The sequence below is a fragment of the Bos indicus genome, chromosome 13 (genome assembly GCF_029378745.1).
Source record: "Bos indicus isolate NIAB-ARS_2022 breed Sahiwal x Tharparkar chromosome 13, NIAB-ARS_B.indTharparkar_mat_pri_1.0, whole genome shotgun sequence".
Classification (NCBI taxonomy): Eukaryota; Metazoa; Chordata; class Mammalia; order Artiodactyla; family Bovidae; genus Bos; species Bos indicus.
Window position 1 is genome coordinate 75673855 of NC_091772.1, and position 22337 is coordinate 75696191.

General features: G+C 44.8%; 1 protein-coding gene across 5 annotated transcripts in view; it reads left to right on the top strand.

Moving 5' to 3' along the window:
* EYA2 (EYA transcriptional coactivator and phosphatase 2) overlaps positions 1 to 22337 on the top strand; it is a 263020-nt gene that overhangs the window by 158390 nt on the left and 82293 nt on the right. For all 5 annotated transcript variants that reach the window (XM_070801824.1, XM_070801823.1, XM_070801822.1 and 2 more), the window contains 4 exons: positions 4288 to 4355; positions 5837 to 6014; positions 12102 to 12244; positions 21737 to 21820. In XM_070801824.1, the coding sequence (XP_070657925.1) occupies positions 4288 to 4355; positions 5837 to 6014; positions 12102 to 12244; positions 21737 to 21820 (473 nt within the window). The remainder of the gene's footprint in view (positions 1 to 4287; positions 4356 to 5836; positions 6015 to 12101; positions 12245 to 21736; positions 21821 to 22337) is intronic.

The following is a 22337-nucleotide window of genomic DNA, read 5'->3' on the forward strand; positions in this document are numbered from 1 at the left end:
AGTCCAAACTGATGTGGCGGTTCTGGTCTGCACATATGGCGGGGTTCCAAGCTCCTATGTCTGGTTCCTCAGTTTTGTGATCCAACATAGCTCCATTCCAGGCAAGGAAGAACCCACCTCTGCCCTTTGAGGGCACAACTAGGAAGCTGCACACAGTAACTTAGCCCTCTTCCCTTCCCTGGAGCTCATCACATGACCACACCAGTCACAGGGGAAGCTGGGCCACGGGGCTTACTCTAATCGGCCATGCGCGCAGCTTGAAAGCAGAGATTCTCTTAATATGAGAGAGAAGGAATAAAGGGATAGTGGAGGGGACCCCAAAGCAGGATCCGCCACCATCGTCCCCTTAAGAGAAGATGTTTTTCCTCTTCTCATCCTTGCCCTCCCCAGGCCTTCCACCAGCCAAATGGAGGCGAGAGGTCAGTGTTTAACATTCCAGCTCCAGGTGGGTCCATTTGCAGACCACATATGTGGCATGAGGCATCTGGGGCTGTGTGCCCCCTTCCTCCTGCGTCCTCTCTGGCATGGGAGGGCTCTCTCACTGCGGGGACTCGGGGACTGCCCTCGGCATGCTGCGGTTTGTTCAGCTGCCCATTCTTCTCATGCCCCTGGGTCATAAAATATAAACAAACAAGAAGCCGTTTGGGAGAAAGAATACCAAGGGATGAGATTGTGGGCCGGTTTATTTCTAAACCCGCCCAATTCATCATTCAGAAGGTTGCCACTAAAGAAAAGAGAAATCAGGAGAGAAAGCACCGCATCCAGAAGTGACTTCCCAAGGCAGGCATGTTTCTGTGATTTAGCAGGGAGGGGTTGCCATGGTAACCAGGACCCCCAAAATGACCTTGAATGAAATCGACTGGCCTAGACTTTCTGCCAGATGTGTCCTGACAGGCCGTGGAGGAGAGAATGGGATTCCAGCATATCATGCCGTATTAGTGTGGACACATTCTCTGGTTTCTGGGTCTCAGATAAGCCTCCGTGGAATGAAGATCTGAAGCAGATGCCCACGTGTGCTGGTGTTCCTGGTTCGTGCTCTCTTCATGCAGCTCACTCCTACTCATCCTTCAGAGACTAGTTTAGTTGTCATTTGCTCCAGGAAGCCCTCCCTGACTCCACACCTCCCAGTTGGCATTTCAGAACCCTTCCCTGTGCCCCTCAAGCTCCTAGTGAAATCACTTTCTGGCAGTTTACTTCTCCCCCACCTTACCAGTGCTTGGGACACATTCCCCTCACCTCTGGATAAGAGTGGTGTTGTTCAGTTGCTAAGTCCTGTCCAACTCTTTTGTGACCCCATGGACTGTACCCCACCAGGCCCTCTGTCCATGGGATTTCCCAGGCAATAATACTGGGGTGGGTTATCATTTCCTACTACTCCAGGGGATCTTTCTGGACCAGGGATCAAACCCACATCTCCTGCATTGGCAGGAGGATTCTTTACCACTGAGCCACCTGGGAAAGCCCTGGATAAGGATATGGTTAGTTTATTTTGTCGATCTGACTTTGGAACCATTTCAGTGTTTTATATAGTTATAAAACAAGTTTAACAGCAAACTATTATGAATCTAATGGTATATTGAGTTAGTGTCATAACCTCTTGGAAAAGAGATTTTACTTGCCCATATTTTTACTCTTTTTCTTTCTTCCTGCCTGATGTTTCAGGGTTCCTTTTCTCCCCTACCTCTCCCCCCCGCCCAGTTTTTAAAATTTCTTGTCTCTTTTAAGAACTTTCTGTAGCCCTTATTTCAGGGGAGATCTATTGTGACAAGTTCTCTTGGTTCTCCCTCATTTTGAGAATGTGTTGATTTCCCCCATTTCTGAAGGATGTTTCCTCTGGATATAGATTTCTGAGTTGATACTCTTGAATAATGTCGTGCCGCTTTGTTCTCGCCAATAGAAATTGTCAAGCTTATTCTAAAATTGATATGTAAATGTCAAGGTTATACTGAGAAGGCGAAACAATCTTGGAAAAGAAAAACCAAGTTGGAGAATTTACACTAGCTGGTTTCAAAACTTCATATAAAGCTACAGTAATCAAGACTGGATGGAATTTGTGCAGAACGGATAGGTCAGTGGAAGAGAATAGAGAGCCCATAAATAAACTCTCACGTTGTCAATTTTTGACAAAGGTGCCAAGTAATTTAATGAGGGAAAGGATAGACTTTTTATACTTGTGTTGGAACAACTGGGTAGCCATGTGCAGAAAGATTAATTTAGGCCCTTATCTCACACAGTACACAAAAACTCACTTACATTAGGTCATAGACCTAAATGTAAGGCCTTCAACTCTAGAATTTCTAAAAGAAAATATTAGAAAGAGTCTTTATGACCTTGAGTTAGGCAGCAAAAACAAGATTTGTAAAAAATATTAGTAACTTTAAAACTTTTGCTTTGGTTTTCAAGCAACACCATTAGAAAAATTAAGAGACAGGACTGGGGGATAATATTTGCAAATCATATGTCTGATAAAGAACCTGTGTCCAGAGTATATAAAGGACTCTTACAAATCAGTGTTAAGAGGACACCCTAACTTTTTTTTAGTGGGAAAAAAATTTGAATGAATCTTCATCAAAAAAGATACCTGAATGACTAATAAGTACATAAAAAGGTGCCCAACTTGATTAGTCATTAGAGAAATGCTACTTAAAGCCAAAATGAGAGACCACTACACATCTACTGCTCAGCTGCTCAATCGTTTCTGACTCTTTGCAACCCCATGGACTGAAGCCCACCAGACTCCTCTGGCCATGGAGTTTTCCAGGCGAGAATACTGGAGTGGGCTGCCATTTCCCACTCCAGGGACACATCTACTAGAATGGCTATAATCAAAAAGAGCTGCCTGAGGCTGAGGATGGGAGAAGAGGTTGACTGCAAACAGGCATGAGGGTTCTTTGAAGGCAATGGAAATGTTCTAAAACTTCATCGTGGTGACAGCTGTACAGTAAAGCAATTTACTTTAAAAATCACTGAGCCAACATTTACAGTGGAGGGATTTTATAAAGTGTGCCCCAAAAACAGTTCTAAAAAGAAGCAGCTTTGGCAGTACAGTGTGTGTGCTCAGTCACTCAGTCGTGTCTGACTCTTTGTGACCCCATGGACTGTAGCCCGCCTGGCTCCTCTGTCCATGGAATTCTCCAGGCAAGAATGCTGGAGTGGGTTGCCGTTCCTTCTCCAGGGGATCTTCCTGACCCAGGGATCAAATCTAGGTCTCTTGCATTGCAGGCCGATTCTTTACTGTCTGAGCCACCAGGGAAGCCCTGGCAGTATAGAGCCATGTTGGAAAAGCAGACTTGAGCCAGACTGCCTGGATTCCAGCGCCCGAGGCTGTCACTCACTATCCAGGCTGCCTTGAGCACGAGACTTAATTTTCCTCTGCTCACTTCCCCCATGAGGAGCCCTGACACACACGAGTTGACTGCTGTTCTGGTGGTAACCCCCGTCTTCTTTCTCTGGGCTCCCGCTCCATTGACCCCTTTTTCTTTCTCTGTAACCTGTCAAGCTAGTCCCTACCGGAGAGTCTCACCCTCAGTGTTCGTGAAGTCTCTTCCCTCAAGGCATTTCCATCACTGGTTTCCTCTTACCATTCATGACTCAGCTCAAATGTCATCTCGGAGGTCTCCCCTGACCACCAGCTTACCTGGTCAGGGGAGACCAGGTAATGACACCACACTCATTCATTCATTTACTCATTCATTGACTAAGTAGCATTTTCTAGTAGTAGTAGTATCATTTTTATTCCCATTTTACAGGTGGGACAACTGAAGTTCAAAAAGGAGAAGTCATTTTATTCATTCAATTCAAAGCATAATCATTGCTACCTTACATCCTTTAGAATGGCTGCAATATTTTTTAAAAATCAGAAAATAAGTATTGGTGAGGATGTGGAGAAATTGGAACTGAATCACTTTGCTGTACATCCGAAACTAACACAACATTTTAAATTAGCTATACGTCAGTTTTAAAAAGTAAAAACAAAATGGTTAAAATGGCCAGTGTTGTTATGTACATTTACCACAATTTTTAAAAAACTAAATTATTTTTAAAACATAGTTATGGAGTACCAGAAGCTATGTTGTGTGCACTCTCATTTATCTCTCACCAGAATCCTTTGAAGGTGTTATTTGTATTTTATTCATTAACTGAGAGAACCGAGGTTCAGAGAGATCGTCCGAGTCATAAGTTCCATCCCAAACTGTCGAACCTCAAAGACTCCAGCCTTCCACTGCGCCTTTCTCCTCCATGTCCCTCCCTGACTGTAAGAACCTCATCTGTCGCTCCTTCCCACAGGCACGGCCGGGATCTATCAAGGAGCAAATGGACTGACCAACGCGGCCGGATTCGGAACTGTGCACCAGGTAGACTAGCTCCCTACCAGTGGCTTTCTGGGCTCTTTCCATAAGCAGTCCCCTTAAATCAGGGCAGCCAGAGAGGCCACCTGCGCCAGGCCTCTTATTCCCTGGGTTTGGAGGCCACAGGGGCCAGGCTACACCAACAGCCATCGGAAAGAGACAGCGTAGAGGCAGAGAAATCGGAATTGTTGGCAGATTTTCAAGATGAAGGGGCTCTGTTCTGTGTTCCCTCTTGATCCCCGTCGAAGACACCCATTGACTGTTGAGTCTGGAATGTATGAAAGCAAAAACATGTGCCTTTCACCAGACCCCAAGCTCTTCAAGGGTGAAAGGACATCATCTTTACCTCTGCATCTCACTGTAAAGTGCCCAACTTTGCATTATAAATACTTGTGAAACGGAGCTTAGTCAACACTATAAAGATGGATGGATGTTGGCCAATAATGTGAGTCTCTTGGTTTCACTTAGAGAGTGAGTTAAGAATTAACCTGCTCACAGTGGACGGGAACTCTGTGCACTGCCTGTGTTCCTTTCCTGTTAAGAACCTTCCATGAGTTCTTTGCAAGATTGAGAAGCTCTACTTTCCAGGGGGGCTAAATATATGAAACAGTGACTATGGTGGGAGAGTTGGACTATCTGGTTGGTTGAAACAGACCAAGATCCTCTTTGATAAAGAGGATTGGTATTCTTTGATTTCATCTCTAAGACTCCCTCCTAGAAGGTTCTGGATCCTTAATGCTGTGTAGGCGTACTAGATTTGAGCCACCACCACCACCACCCACCATGAACCTAAAATGAACCTAGACTCCTGCACAAGTGTACGTGGTCTTCATTCCTCACTCAGTTGTTCTTTAATTTTTCCAGCATTTATTGAGTGCCCACGTGTGCCCAGCACTCTTCCAAGCGCTGGGGATACAATAGTGCCTGAGACGGATGCTGTCAGAACCATACCCACGTCCCTTAGGGTGTACCCATTGGCTTCCAGCTGCCAATCTCTGCATCTCTGGGCACACAGGTGTTTTCTGGAACCAATGTATAGGGCAGTAGGAAGTGCCAGGGAATTGAAACCCTCTGGGAGCAGCTCTCAAGCAAAGACTGGCTGGAGTTGGTGTATAAATACCCCAGCTCCTTTGCCCCCTGGGAGAGATCTTTCTGAGGTGTGTTTTTTGCCATCCCAGCATCTCCTGGGTAGAATTCAGCTCCAGTCCCCACTGGAGAAGCCCCCGTGCTGACTGCTTGCCCTTCTTCCCTTTGCTACCTCACTTCCCCATTCCCCAGCTGGTCTTGCCTTCATCCCCCAAATCCTCTACTTGAATCCTTGTCTTGGGGGAAAATCTGCTTTTAGCCAAAACTCCAGCCCTCATAGAACTTTTATTGTAACGGTGGGGGAACAGGGATCGATTCAGAAGACCCAGCCCAGGAGGCCCCTCGCCCCCGTCAGCCTGACAGTCTTCCCCACTCACAGCCTTGTGGGTTTCCCTTTCCAGGACTATCCTTCCTACCCCGGCTTCCCGCAGAGCCAGTACTCCCAGTATTACAGCTCGTCCTACAACCCTCCTTACGTCCCAGCCAGCAGCATCTGCCCTTCTCCTCTCTCCACGTCCACCTACGTCCTCCAGGAGGCATCTCACAACATCCCCAGCCAGAGTTCCGAGTCGCTTGGCGGTAAGTACCATCACTGCCCTGTGGTCATTCATGGCTGTGGTCTGAGCTCTTGTATGAAAGATGAACTGAGTGGAGGTCCCAGTTTTAATGAACTGGTCACCCATGAGTTAGCATCAGCCCTCAGATATGTTTTGTTGGCTTTTCTTTGTGTGTGGATGTGGGGGCGTGGTGTACGTGTGTTTTTAATTGCACCCATGTTTTAGAAAGTCATAAATTTTTACCTAAAAATTCTAATGCCTGCCTTCTCTTAAAAGACGATCCGGTCACCCTAGGCCCACATTGTTAAGTGACAGGGCTTGGCTGGAGCTGAGTAATGTTTGCTCCATTTAGACAGAGCACACCCGATTCCACATCTAGGCCCTTTGGTGATGTTTGCATCCCTGTGTAAACTAGCTCACCAGCTTGTGCATTCATTTATTGATTTCGTAAATCTGCTGTGCACGTGTCTACTCTTTATGAGACAATTTAGACTCATCACCATTAAATACCATGACAGCCATAAATTAGACCGTCCAATAATAGGAAATATTGCATTTTCTTCTTTTCTGAAGCCTCCTGTTTCTGGGGCTTTGTAGAAGGCAAGCTAGCATGATGTGTATGGACATTCATTCAATAAATATTCATTGGTGGATGGCTAGAAAAAGACAGTAGTGAAGACTCACCACTTTCGTTCCTGCAGCTCTTGGTGCAGCTGTTGCTTGCGTTTTCCACCAGTTGGGGTGGGTTAAATCGCACTGGCTTGGTGACAAATGGGAGACAACACAGCCAAGCATTTTTTAGTCAACTTGGAAGGCAGTTTAAGGTTTGGGCGTTGACTTTGGTCACTGTGACCTCATCAAAGAGTATAGAATAAATGCATAATACCCACCTTCCAATTTCCAAAGTTTGCTTCCTTGGAAGAGTATGAAATGTAACAAACTTGCCGAATTATCTTTGCCCATCCTGCTTTTCAGCATGTGGCCTCTTCAAACTGGTTTCAGAAATGAAATATAAGCAGGAAATCTTCCACTTGATGCTACTATCTGTAATTTGCTGGTGAACTGGATTCTAGAGACTTGACTTCTCAAGAATTTGGGTTATGTGAGATGGTCATTTTTGTTCCCCATCCGGAGCGAACATAAAGGCTCTTTGTGTCTCTTTGAAATTTTCCCTTATTGTTTCCCCCTGTTCTTCATTTATCCCCTGGCCCTAAGGTTCAACAATAAGTGGTTGAGATGGTTTTTACTGCGTGTCTAACAAGCTCACATAAAATCTAATGACATAAATAATAGTCAGCTGTAACCAAGGTCTCTTGCCTCGTCTCCCCCGTGTCTGTTATAAAGGAACGGCATGTAAGCTTACTTGTGCACACATGCACACACGCACACGCTCATGCACTCTCTTAAAATTCCGCATAAAAACTCCACTTCTGAAATTATCCAGGATCTCCTTGAGTGGTTGGTTCTAAATTCCAGAGGCTCAAAAGGTTTATATATTACTGACAGATCATGCTCACCCTTTGCGTTGTCCGGATACGCTGTCCTCAGGCTCTGCTCCTCCGCAGCCCGCAGCCCCATCAGCGCACTGTTGGCATCAACACGCATTCACAGTTATGTGAAGCCCCAACAATTCGCGGACGTTTGCAGAGCAATTCACTGATGGCGGGAAGATCCCCTGGAGAAGGGATAGGCCACCCACTCCAGTGTTCTTGGGCTTCCCTTGTGGCTCAGCTGGTGAAGAATCCACCTGGAATGAGGGAGACCTGGGTTCGATCCCTGGGATGGGAAGATCCCCTGGGGAAGAGAATTGGCTACCACTCCAGTATTCTGGCCTGGAGAATTCCATGGGATCACCAAGAGTCAGACACGACTGAGCAACTTTCACTTTCACTTTTGCTGATGGCAAAGGCAAAATCTGAACCTCTCTTGTTACTCAAGAGAAAAGACAAATCAGTAGTGGTTGCTTTAATTCAATTATTCTACTTCCACAAACTTACACTAAAAATAAAGTTTCACATAGGTACAAAGACTTAAGTTAAAAGAATTCTTTTTGCAGCAGAGCAAAAGCCTGGAAGTAACCTAAATATCCATGAATAGGAGTCAGGTTAAATAAACGGTAGTATACCTACCCTTGGCACACTATACATCTGTTGAAAAGAATCCACTAATACGGATCTCTCTGAGCTGTTGTGATAGGTGAGGAAACAAGAACTACGTGCATGACAGGGTCCTGGAGGGTTTTAAATATGAGTATAGTTAAATGCCCATATTCGCATAGAAAGTTTCCGGAAGGATGCAAAAACAACCGTTAACTCATTTTCTCTGGGGAGGGAACTAGAGGGAAAAGATGTAACAGACAATCTGTAGGCTCCTCCACGGAACAGCAAAATTCACATTTGTTTCAAATGCGCATGAAACATTTACCAAAAATAGAACTTCCGGGCCATAAATCGTGAAGTCCCATTACATTTAAAAGGTTTCAAGGAATAAAAAGTACATACTCTGAAGTAACACACTTCTAAATAACCCATGTGTGATAGTTAATTTTCAAGGAATAAAAAGTACATACTCTGAAAATAGGGGAAGTAAAAGGAAGATTTTTGGAAAATTCGCAAATATCCAAAAGCGAAATAACACACTTGTAAATAACCCATGTGTGAGAGTTAATTTTATGTGTCAGGAAGAGAGAGAGTTCTCCCTTCCTCTGCCTTCTTCTACCCGAATCCTCAATGGATTGGCTGATGCCTACCCACATTGGTTAGGGCATATCTTCTCTACTCACTAATCTCTTTGGAGATACCTTCACAGCCACACCCAGAAATAATGTCTTACTAGCTCTCTGGGCCTCCCTTGGCTCAGTCAAGTTGATGCATAAAATAAACCATCCAGAATATGTTTTTTTTTTAAACTTTCAAAACCAATAATAAGAAAACAACCCGATAAAGAAATTGGCAAAGTACTTTAACAGACACTTCAACAAAGAATATACCAGCACAGCCGGAAAAAAACGAAAAGCACCTGACTGGAACTTCCCTGGGTGGGTAAGAATCTGCTTTCCAAAGCCGGAGGCACAGGTTCAATCCCGGTGTCTAAGATCCCGCACGCCGCAGGGCAACTGAGCCCATGGACCACGTCTAGAGAGAAGCCCTCACCCCACCACGAAGAGCCCTAGTGCTGCAGCTGAGACCCATCAGAGCCAAAAATAAAATAAAGAACTATTTTGTAAAAAGCACATGACTAGAGTGCTGCGTTAGTCAGAGAAATGGAAATTAAATCCTCAAACACACACCCCTTAGAATGGCTGTAATTACAAAGACTGGCCACACCAATGAATGGCAAGGATGCAGAGCAGCTAGAATCCCCTTAACCTTGCTGGTGAGAGTGTGAAATGCTACAACCACTTTGGAAAAAAAGTTTGCAGTTGCTTATGAACCAGTAACCACAGTCTCTCATAACGAGAAAGGTCATGTCTATGCAGACTGATGAGTACTGATGAGTGAATGATCATAAAAGCTTTAGTCCAGCCAAAAACTAGAATCAACCCAAATGTCCATCTCCAGGTGAACAGATAGGGATACATCCACCCAATAGAGTGGTACTCAGCAACACAGAGAAATAAACTAGCGATAAACATAGCAACATGGATTGAATCTCGGAACAGTTCTGCTGGTTGAAAGAAGCCAGAAAAGTGTGTTTGTATGTGTGTGGACACCACATACTAAGTGATGCCATTTGTTTAAAACTCTAAAAAATACAAACTAATTTATGGTGAAAGAAAGCAGACCTATGGTTGGCTAGGGAGTGGGTAGCAGGAGGAAGAGACTACAAGGGAATTACAGAGAAACCCTTGGTGCTGGATTTGTTCATTATCTTCATTGTGGTGGTGGGTTCATAGATGTGACCGTGTGTTCAAAACTTATCAAACTGTGCTCTAAGTATGTATGGTTATTTTGTATGTCAGTTATACCTCAACAGTTGTTAAAATAAGTAAAAACATTGAAAGGGGAGAAAGAAAAAGAGTGAAATGACTCCAGGAAAGATTACTATAATTTGCTGTATAGCATGTGCACCTCTGACTTTGTCCTTGAACTTTGACCCTTCATTCTAAGAATGTATAAGGTTGGGGAAAGCTGCTTTTTTTGGCACCCCTAATAAATTGACTTCACCTAACACCTTATTGGGACATTTCTTAGGTAGCTGGTGTTTCCTCCTCTTTTTAATAATATTTGCCTGAATTTTAATGGGGCCAACCGGTGTTTTCTAAGCCTCCACAATCTTAGAACTACCAAGTGAATCAGGATAAACTTTATTTATGACTCTTAAGCATCTGTGAATTTATTTACTGCCTTTTCCTCATCCTCCAGAAGAAAGTCTTTGCTAGTTTGATGTTTTGGAAGTCTCTAATGCTGTGTCCCAGAAATTTGGGGGAGCTGGAGACAGCCCAGCCGTTCTACAACTCAAAATCACATCTTTTTTTATTATGTCCTTAGTCTGCTAAGTTTTATAAATATTAAATAAATAAAATTCAATCCCTTGGGTTTGGGAGGGAAATAGTCCTTCCAGGGTAGGAAAAAATTAGTGGCTTGCCAAGTATTTTTAGACAAAAGCGTTTCTCCCCGCCACCCCAATGATCCAAGAACTGGCAATTATGGAAGGAAAGATGGAGTCCACAGGGTACATTTGGGAGCTAAAACAAGCAGATGTAAGATGAGAAAGTGGGATGGGAGGTCCTCTAAGGTTCCACACTGGTTTACAGTTCTGTCACTCTAGTGACACAGGCAGACCCAAATTTTAGTTCTGGCTTTATCGCTCATTTGCAGGGTTACAGGCTTACATCATCTCCATAAGCCTCAGTTCCCTCATTAGTTAAATAAAGATAATAAAGTCTAGTAAAATGCATTTAAAACTTCTGTGCTTAAAAACCAACACAACTTGGATGCTGCCTCTGGGACTTAAGTCCTGCGGGGTGCTGACCACTTGTTCACTGTGGATCATTAGACAATTGCCCAAGGGCAGGAGCCTGGCAGCCTCTCGGCACACTGTGTCCAGAAACGCCACTTCAACGAGAATCCGAAGGTGCCCACCCTCATCCCTGCACCTTCTCACTGGTCCTTCATGTATGTAGGTCTAGTCAAGCCAGAACTCAGTTTAAGCCCTTTGCTGATATCTCCTAATTGCCAGCCCTGTGCTGGATGCTCTTGCCTTACAATCTCAAATTGACAGATTTCTTAACAAGAAAAGCTTAAAGGACTTGCTTTTAAGATACATACAGAAAATGCAGCAAGCTGCCTAGTGACAGGAACGTAGAGAATTCTCCCCACACACTCCCACTCACCCCAAGGGAGGGAGTTTGATAGCCAGCTACGGAGTGAAAAGTGAAAGTTGGTTGCCCAGATGTGTCCGACTCTTTGTGACCCCGTGGCTCCTCTGTCCATGGAATTCTTCACTCAAGAATACTGGAGTGGATTGCCATTTCCTTTTCCGGGGGATCTTCCCAACCCAGGGATTGAACCCTGCATTGCAGGCAGATTCTTTACCATCAGAGCCACCAGAGGAGCCCAGCCAAATACACATGTATATGTTATTTTCCTCCTCCTGTTAGTTTAGGGATTCTCAGACCTTAGGGTATATAGACAGTTGTAAGCACAAAACTCTGTTCACTGAAGTTGTAGCTGCCCACCCTTGCCTCTCTCAGATCCCTGCTCAGCTGTCACGTTATCCACAAGGTGTCCCCTATAAATTAGTGACCCCCCAGCACTCTCCCTGCTCTTATCCGATTTGTTAGTTCTCTGTCACACATGTCCCCACCTGGCATGTTACATGTTTACTTCTCTCTCTGATGTCTCTCTCCTCCCTCTAGTCTGGGTGCTGTGGGAACCAGTGCCTGGAACTATACCTAGTCAGTAAATCTTTGCTGGGTGAATGAATGATTATGAATGAGCAGTTTAAGGAACTTTTGAGAGTTAATTTTGATCCTACATGATCTTTACCTTCACTGCTGCCTTTGAGACCTCCCATTTTGGAGTTAGATGGTTCTGGTATAATCGTTCACAGGAGGAGACACTCAGCCAGCTCTCTGATCTGTCTGCCCTTTCCTTTCCTACGCCAGGTGAATATAACACACACAATGGACCTTCCACACCGGCAAAGGAGGGAGACACGGACAGGCCACCCCGGGCCTCCGACGGGAAGCTCCGAGGCCGGTCTAAGCGGAGCAGCGACCCCTCCCCAGCAGGGGACAATGAGATCGAGGTAACTCCAGATGCTTCCACCCTGTTGAGTGAATGTCACGTCCACGTGTGGCTGGAACAGGAAGTGGGGACCAGAGTTCTCTCCAAGTCCCTGGGAGGAAGATGGCCCTTTGTGTTCACAGAGTGTAGTAACAGAAAAGTGCCCTTGATGAGAAGGAGGGAAGAATTTGACTGGCCACACGGAAGCACTGTTGACTGCAAGGCTAGGAAAAGTGACCCTAGATGTGGTAACAACCGGTGAGCCAAGACAGCATCACCTGGGGGCCTGGGAAAACCCAGACTGTGCCCACCGCCAGGGATTCCAAGACAGTAGATCTGGGGCAGGGCCTGAGAAGCTGCATTTCCAGCAGATTCCTAGACAATGTTGATGTGGTGGGAGACCACACTTTGAAAACCTCCAGTAAAAAGAGACACAGATGTATAGAACAGTCTTCTGGACTCCGTGGGAGAGGGAGAGGGTGGGATGATTTGGGAGAATGGCATTGAAACATGTATAATATCATATAAGAAACGAATCGCCCGTCCAGGTTCGATGCAGGATACAGGAAGCTTGGGGCTGGTGCACTGGGATGACCCAGAGGGATGGTACGGGGAGGGAGGTGGGAGGGGGGTTCAGGATGGGGAGCACGTGTACACCCGTGAAAGATTCATGTTGATGTATGGCAAAACCAATACAATATTGTAAAGTAATTAATCTCCAATTAAAATAAATAAATTTAATTAAAAAAGAAAGAAAGAAAACCTTCAGTAAAGATGACATTGGACAGTGGACCTTCCCCATTGGATTGGAGTGATTCTTAACCTCAGCTACTGGTTAGAATCACCCGGGGTGCTTTTGAAAATTCAGATACCCAGACCTCCTCCCAGACTAATTAACTGGACATTGCAGGGAGTTCTAAAAGTTCCCCTAGTGACCCTACTGGGTGTGTGTCGCTCAGTCGTGCCTGACTCTTTGCAGCCCCCTGGACTACAGCCTGGCAGTCTCCTCTGTCCATGGGATTCTCCAGGCAAGAATACTGGAGTGGGCTGCCATTTCCTCCTCCAGGGGTTCTTTGCAACTTAGGGACTGAACCCACGTCTCCTGCATCTCCTGCATTGACAAATGGACTCTTCTACCACTGAGCCACCTGGGAAGCAATAGTGACCCTCCTACAGCTTAGATATTTATCTATCTGGAGATAGGGGGCTGGCTGAAATGAATTTGCATTGTTTCTGTGATTCTGAGTTTTTCAGACAGTGGCTCTCAGTCTGGGCTGCATATAAGAATCTCCTGGGGACTTTCCTCATGGTCCACTGGTTAAGACTGCCCTCCCAATGCAGGGGGTGCCCAGGTTCAATCCCTGGTCAGGGAACTAGATCCCACATATCGCAACTAAGACCCAGTGCTGCCAAATAAATAAATTTAAAAAAAAGAAGAATCTCTGGGAAGCTTTGAGAAACCTTCATTCTCAAGCTGCAGATCAATGACGATCCAGATCAATGAAGTCAGAGTCCTTGGGGAGAGACCCAGGTGTCAGTATGTTTACGCTCCCTCCATGATTCCAGTGCAGCCCAGGCTCAGAACTACTATCGAAGAGCCGCAGCAGTCCTGATTATAATGAAGCAAGTGTGGGGTTATTGGTCAGGTGCTGACATTTTCCCAAGCAAACAAAAAAGAACAGTGTGCATGAGAGATTGAGGAGACAAGTAAAGGAGACAAATGCCTCCCAGAGTGTTAGTCACTCAGTCATGTCCACCTCTTTGTGACCCCATGGGCTGTAGCCCACCAGGCTCCTCCATCCATAGGATTTTTCCAAGCAAGACACTGGAGTGGGTTGCCGTTTCCTTCTCCCAGGGATCTTTCCTGGCCCAGGGATTGAACCCGGGTTTCCCACATTGCAGGTAGACTCTTTACTGTCTGAGCCACCGGGGAAGCTCATGTTATCTATCTAGCTCATGTTATCTGTCTAACTGTTATCTAAGAGAAAAAATGGGCACATGCACAAGTTTCTACTTGTTTGCAGAAGGCAGTCATTTGTCGGCTTGAGTGTGCCATGGGTATACACGGGTAGTGTTGGCAAAGCCTGGGTCACTGTCTAGGTACCCAAATGCAGCATCATCACACCCCTGTTCACAATCCTGTACAAATCTGGCAGCTACAAATCTCAGCTGGCAAACTCAGATATGCTAAGAAATACCATTTTCATCGTTTCCTTAAAACCAGTGTCATTTTGACTCTGAGTCCCCATCCATCCAGGTGGTGGGGAATTCCATTTCATTACTGGGGCCCTTCCCCCTGCCGGGATTATGTGAGAATCTCAAGGTTCATGTGGTCTCAGAAAACAGAATAATAGGGACTTCCCTGGCAGGCCATTGGTTAAGATTCTATGCTTCCAATGCAGAGGGTGTGGGTTTGATCCCTGGCGGGGGAACTAAGATCCCACATACTGCACAATGCGGCCAATAAATAAATAAGTATTCCCCTGGTTAAAAAATAATAATTTTTAATTTTTAAAAAAAGACAAAATAATAGCCTCTGTTGTCCAGTGTGGCTTGGTGGCTGCTGCCTTTCTCATTTTCAGGATCTGCAGTGGTCATTGGAAGTCCAGCCATTCTCTGGGGTCTCCTGCCATATGTTGGGCATAGAGATCCTTGTTGACAATAAGGACTTTGAGGTATTAGGTACAGTCATTTGGTTGCAAACAACAAAAACCAATTCTGGTTACTTAAGCAAAAAGGAATTTACTGGGAGTAAACGGCATGAAGAGGAAGTGATACAACCAAAGTTATGAAGAATATTATCAAAGGCCATGCTGGGAAATCCAGGGTGCCAGTCCCAACTGCAGAGCAAAACATTTAAAATTCTAACACTATGTCACTCGACGTTTGATTCCAAAGAGGCGGCATCCCATTGGCCTGGTCTAGGTCCTCACTCGTGCCCAGATGGACAGTCCCACCAAGACAGCGCGCAATGGGAAAAGAAAACGGGATGCTCTTCTAAGCCAGTAGGGGCTTCCCTGATGGCTCAGTGGTAAAGAATCCATCTGCCAGTGCAGGAGACAGGGGTTCAATCCCTGGTCCGGGAAGATCCCACATGGCATCGAACAGCTAAGCCCCTATGCCACAACTACTGAGCCTGTGCTCTGGAGCCTGGGAGCTGCAACTACTGAAGCCCATGTGCCCTAGATCCTGTGCTCCGCAACTAGAGAGTGGCTCCTGTTTGCTGCAGCTAGAGAAAAAGCCTACGCAGCAACAAAGACCCAGCACAGCCAAAAATAAATAAATAAAAATTATTTTTTGGAAAGGGGGTGGATGCTGGAGACCCTAACAACAACAAATGGCCAATATTAGGACATTTGATATTTAGCCAGTGTTCTCTGGTAGGACGTACTAGTTAACCAGTGTTTACTAGTAGGGCTACGCCATATTCACTAAGAGAGCAGTGGCAGTTGTTTATGGCTGGTGTCTGTTCCGATCATCCCAGAAGTTATTAAGTATTTTGAACATCACTCCCCTCCGCTAAGGCTTCCCAGGTGGCTCAGTGGTAAACAGCCTGCCTGCCAATGCAGGAGGTGTGGGTTCGATCCCTGAGTCAGGAAGATCCCCTGGAGAAGGGAATGGCAGCCCACTCCGGTATTCTTGTCTGGGAAATCCCATGGACAGAGGAGCCTGGCAGGCTGCAGCCCGTGGGGTTTCAAAAGAGTTGGACACGACTGAGCGACTAAACAACGACTCTTCCCTGTGCTTGGTCAGCCTCTGGAGGTACACCCAGCCATCTCCTCCGAGAGCTGGACTGCCCTAGGAACCTGCCACAGAGCGTGTGTTGCCACTGCTCATGGCACCATTCTCAGTCCAGAGGATTCTGTCCTTGCTTTTCCTCTAATTCTTAAAGCCACCACCTTCCAAAACCAAAGAGACTTTGCACAAACCCTTCAGGAGATTAAGCCTTTGCGAAAAGTTAGAAGAAAATGTACTGGCTCCAGGTTACCCTTGCTTTCTGCCCTCCCAGATGCCTGAGGATTTTCTACCAGCTGGAAGTTGCAGAGCTATAGAAAATCCCGGAGAGCAACTCACATTTTACTATTTTTAAAAAATGTATTAAGTCACTAACGTGGTTTCTGCTCTAGGTAGGGGATAGTGGGGGCAGAGAGACATTTTTCCATTAAGCTGAGAAAGGGGTGGGGTGGCATGGAAGTGGGGGATTATGGGGTGATATTTTTCTAGAAACATCTGCTGCTTGATTCCAGAGTAAGTACCACTGGGCAGGAACAGTTGAAAAGGCGTGAGCTGTGTTTCACTGCCGTGCTTAATTTCAGCATGGAGGGTTTGCGCGAGTCGCACCTCCTAAGTCTTTGGTACTGTTACTAATGACCGTAGCCCACGAGAGAGAAATTAGGTAGAGAAGTGGAAAGAAGGAAAATTCGGAGTCTGTATTAGTTAAAATCCCTTGACTGCAGGTGCCAGAAACCAACTGGAGCTGGCTAAAGTGAAAAAGCAGAATTTATTTTAAGGATACGGGGATTCTCTTAGAACTCATGAGCCAAGGGGACAGCCAGTGTCGGCAAGATACTGTAACCAGAAGGTGGGAGAGGCCAGGAAACGCATTTACACCTTCTCGCCCCACGTTCCACAGTGTAGGTGCTAGAATCCCCAGGCAGGAATGTCCCTTCAGTGTACAGGTTACTGGGCACGGCTCTCCTCCAGGCCCCTCACTCTGTGCTCACAATCAGTCACTCAGTCGTGTCCGACTCTTTGCGACCCTATGGACTGCAGCCCACCAGGCTCCTCTGTCCATGGAATTTCCCAGGCAGGAATACTGGAGCAGGTTGCCATTTCCTCCTCCAGAGGATCTTCCCGACCCAGGGATCGAACCCACGTCTCCTGCATTGGCAGGCACATTCTTTACCACTGAGCCAGCTGGGAAGTCCTCACTAAAGCCAGCTGAGAAGCCCTTGCTTCTCAGTAAAACCAAGTCCTACAAAAGTCTTGGATCGTGTTTCCCTCTCTCCAACCTCTGTTCCTCTTCCTCCGCAGAGTGGCCTGGCCTGGCCTCCAGATCATGTTGCCAGCAACAGCCACCCAAAGACGATGAATTTCTTTCCAGGCTCCAGTTTTGAGTTCCCGAGGAAAGGCTTCTGACCCAGTGGGGTTAGGGGCCCAGCCCTGGCCCAAACCCTGGTGGGCTAAAAAGTTAGGGTCATCAGCAGAATGGCCACCGCAAACAATATACCCACTAAAAATCTAGGGCAGGGAGATAGAATGGTGGCCTAGTGAGGAAGAGGGACAGTCCCTCTTCAGAGGAAATATAGTCAATAAATTAAGGGACTCTGCATTAAATTTGAAAAATATTCGTTGATTTTCTTAAAAATCCTCTTACCAAAGTATCTAAGTTTAACTGATCCAACCCAGTTGGATAAATTAGGACTTAGCATATTTAACCCCCCACAGTGATTTTCAAACACTTTTTGCCTTGACCTATAATAGGAACAATACTTATTATCATGACCCAGAATATATATACACATAATTGTAAGCAGAGCAAAAATTTCACAAAGTAATATTCAAGTCTACTAATTGTTTTGAAAACCTCTGTATTCATTGATCTTTTTCCTTTGAGATATTACCTTTCTCTTCACTTTTAAAGGCATTACAGATGTGTAAATACAACCCCTGACCCCCCAGAGGGTTTTCCAAGGTGGCCCACTCAAGTTGGTAGACTAAGTAGGTACCTTTGCTGCCCCCAACACCAGCGACATAAATGATCAGTCAGCCCTTTTGTTCTTAAAAATAATGATCACCAGAAAAATTAAGAAAACCTACAGTATGAAAAATTATGGCCAAGATAAATGAATAGGATAAATGACAAGAGAGGTAATTTAAGAAACAAAAGAGATCATAGAAAAATTCTCTTTGGTTTTCTGCCGGGGTCCAGCCCCGATGGGTCCAGGGAATTCGAAGCGGGGACGGCATCGGCAAGGATCAGGAAACAACTGCTTAATTAAACGTTAATTAAGGATATAAAGAGTAATAGAATAAGGATAGCTCAGTGAGGAAATTCAGTGGAGAAAAGAGGCTGAATAATTCAGCCAGAAGGTGAGAGCAAGAACGACATGGGGAGACCAAGTTTTGGTGAACAAGGCCCGCACTTTATTTTCCAAAGTAGTTTTTATACCTTAAGTTATGCATAGAGGATAATGGGGGAAGGGGTAGAGTCATGCAGTAAGCCAGGCTTTCTTCCTGCAGACTTATCATATGCAAAAGTTTAGGTGATTTGCATCATCTTCTGGCCCGGAGGCCTGTTAAGATTTTAAGACCCTTTCTTCAGAAAACTTATTTTTCTCTAAAGGTGATTAGTCAAGCGCCACCCTCAAAAGCGTTAGATAAAGTTGCATTCCTACAGAGCAAAGGTGTGGTGAGCTATAACAAGAAAAAGAATTAACTCAAGGGTCCCAGGTTGCAAACATTAAAGCTACTATTTACACCAATTATATTAATCAATACACTGCCAGGGACACAGCAGGTAAGGGATATGGAGACTTAGCAGCAAACATTGGCCCAACAAGTGAAAATCCCTTCACCAATACAATTTCTAATCAATCTTTTAACTGCACAAAGGACTCTGTATTTAGACAGTTTAGAACATCTCATGCCTCTCACGGTTGGGAGGCTCTGAGCAATCACATGTGGCCGGAAAAACCTATTCAGGCAGGCTAGAGGACTTCCAAAGGAGTTTGTAGGTTGAAACACTGTCACACCCAGGAATTATTAACTGGAGCTGTAAGTTAACTCTTTTTTTCAGAGAGAGGTAGTGGGGGACAGCCCCCCATAAAGTCAGAGGTGTAGGTGAAAGCACAAAGCAGAAAGTAGGCAGACTCTGGTTTGGGGAGTAGATGCTCGAGAATTTCCAGGGGGACTCCTGAGGCTCGATCCCGCCTTTGCGTATGCCAAGCCTCCTTCCTCATGACCTTTGCCACGGGCGGAGCTCGCTCCCAGCAGTTTTCTTATCTTGTATCCACAGAATAAGAAGTGCGGGCTAATGGAAAAGAAACACGCAGAGACAAAGAAAAAGCTACTGTAGATTTTTAAATGATAGACTCAAAAGTTTCATAGAAAGGTTAGAAGAGAAAGTTAAAGACATCTCTGAGAACATTTATTAAAAAAAATTATAGAAAAAATATTTTTAAAGGATAAGTAATATCAATCCAAAAGGTCTAATTTGACTGTTGGAAATTCCAGAAAGAGAGAACAGTGGGAGAGATGAGAGGACATTATTTAAAGAAATAAGATTGAAATTATTTGAATGCTGAACAGTATGAGTGAAAAAAGACTACACCTAGATATATCCTCATGGGATTTGAGGATACCAAATATAAAGAAAAGAGCCTAAAAAATCCAGAGAGGAAAAAAGTAAAACCTACAAAGAACTGAAGATCAGTGAAACATCAGACTTCTCATTAATCATGCTGGATACTACAAGATAGAGGGATTCTTTCAAAGCTCTAGACGGCATTATTTTCCCATTGGAATTCTGCGCTTAGAGGAACTTTATAGCGAATTAAAGGTATGATTAGATTTGTAAAAATGCAGCAAGATTACTTTCTATGCACCCTCTTAGAAAAAGCAACCTAAGGATATACTCAAGCAAAACAAGGAAGAAACCCAATAAAGAGATTTAGGATCCAGAAAACAGTGAATCTGACCCAGAAATGCAGTGAAGGGGAGTCTCAGGATCCTAGCTATGTGGCAACCCTAAAGATGATCCAGTCCACATTGGAACATTCTGTCACAGAGGAAGAACATCTTTGATATAGAGGGTGTGGCTAAATTTGAGATTCTAATAAAGAGACCATATTGGAAACAAAAGAATTAAATCAGTTAATAAACTCCAGCAAAAATAAAAGTTATTCCAGACAGGCATGATTCCTATGTGAAAAAAACTGAGCTATGACATGATTTTAATCAAGATGGAGTACAAGAAAGGAGAATACATATGACCTTAGTGGCAGAAACGGTTTCCTTAAAGTCATTCTGGAGGGGACTTCATGGTGGTCCAGTGGCTAAGACTCCACACCCCCAGTGCATGGGGCCAGTGAACTAGATCTGGTCAGGGAACTAGATCCCACCTGCCACATCTAAGAGTTCACCAAAGATGGAAGATCCCACATGCCGCAACGAACACTTGATGGAGCTAAATAACTACGTTGTTTTTTTTTTTTTTTAATAAAATTAAAATAAATGGGCTCCAGAGTTATGACACTGGCTACAGAGAAAAGGAAGTAAAATCCTAGCTCATTACTTGGCTCTTCAGTGAACAGTAATCACAAGATGTAAATAAATGCCCTTTACTGGCTACCAACTTTTAACATCAACATGAAGACAGAGCACTTAAGGTAGTTATAAAACCCAATGCACGAACCAGTTTATCCACACTGACAAGGCAAAAGTAAGGCTGAAGCTCAAATACTGGAGAGGGGAGGAGCTAGTGGAAAGGGTGAAAGTGAAGTCGCTCAGTCGTGTCCGACTCTTTGTGACCCCATGGACTGTAGCCTACCAGGCTCCTCCCTCCATGGGATTCTCCAGGCAAGAGTACTGGAGTGGGTTGCCATTTCCTTCTCCAGGGGATGTTCCCCACTCAGGGATCGAACCTGGGTCTCCGGCATTCCAGGCAGACGCTTTAACCTCTGAGCCACCAGGGAAGCCCTGGTGGAAAGGGTAGGGACACCAATATCCATATTTTCCATATTGAGCTTGCTGTTTTAGCCAAGAGAAAATATCCAGAGCATATGGGAATTGGAAATAGAGCAGTTCACATATGTGAAAAACATAAAATTCCGGAGAAACGGGGGAGATTACCATGAGCTAAACCTTCGTCTTTCACAATGCCCAGTCTAAAGTGGGCAAATCAGGGATTTACCTGGGGGTCCAGTGGTTAAGACTCCACCTTCCAATGCAGGGGGCACAGGTTCAATCCTTGGTCAGGGAACTAAGTTCGTACATGCTTCGAGGTGCAGCCAAAAATCAAAAAAGTAAAAATAGAAACACAAAAAAAATGAGTAAAGTTGGCAAACCAATAAGTGAAAGTATGTAATTTAGAGTTATAAAGGTAATCACCAGAACTGCTAAAAACAAACTCTCAGAAGTAGCTAGGCTTATGGTGAGCAGTCAACGTAAAATGGTAGTATTTCATTTTGTCAAATGAGTTCTATGATTTTTATTGTTGGTTTTGGACTGAATTCCTCCTTTTTTGAGCTTTTATGTGAAAGGCAAGAACAGGCATCTCAGTTCTGGCATCTTTGGGTTGACAGGGACCCCCAGGATCAGCCATCAGAATATATTTTACACAGTTGAGGTTGAATGGAGACTCAAGGACCCATCCATGAGTCACATGTTTTAGAAATTAGAGATAATGTTTTTCAAGACATCTTTCTCCTCCCAGGGAGTTAATTTCTGCAGACATCAAGTCAGATGCAAGCAAATGTATTTATCTCCTTTCTCTCCCTCTCTTTCATCCCAGCGTGTGTTCGTGTGGGACCTGGATGAGACGATAATTATTTTCCACTCCTTACTCACGGGGACTTTCGCCTCCAGATACGGGAAGGTAAGAATCATGTTGTCTCTCTGTTTCTCTTTTTTTTTTCAGCATAACAGTCTGTCCAGCTGGTTTATCCTGGGAATTGTGGGGGCAGCTGGTGAGGCAGCTTCTCCAACAAATGCTGCCCCTTTGTATCACCCCAGGTTTGAGAAGTCCTATAGAATTTTCCCTTGACATGTGAAAATTCAATCAGCTTCCCCCATTGTCTGCCTTGCCTTTTCTTCCAACACATGAAACAGTCAACATCCACTTGATCGGATGTAAGCTTGTAGTCTTCGCCTGTCTCCCTCCTCCTAAGAGGGCTAGGAGATGCTTCAGCCAAACCCAGGAATCCTAGCTGGAAAGTGAGGTAAAGTACTTTTCTTCCTCCCTATTGTTTATCTTAGTATCTCTGGCAGATGAATTTAACTTTCCTCCCATTTTTCTGAGACAAGGGGGAGGCATTTTGTCAGCTCCAACAGCTTTGCAAATGTATCATCGACAAATTATGTCGAGGAACCATCCAGTTAGAATTTCAGGCAGA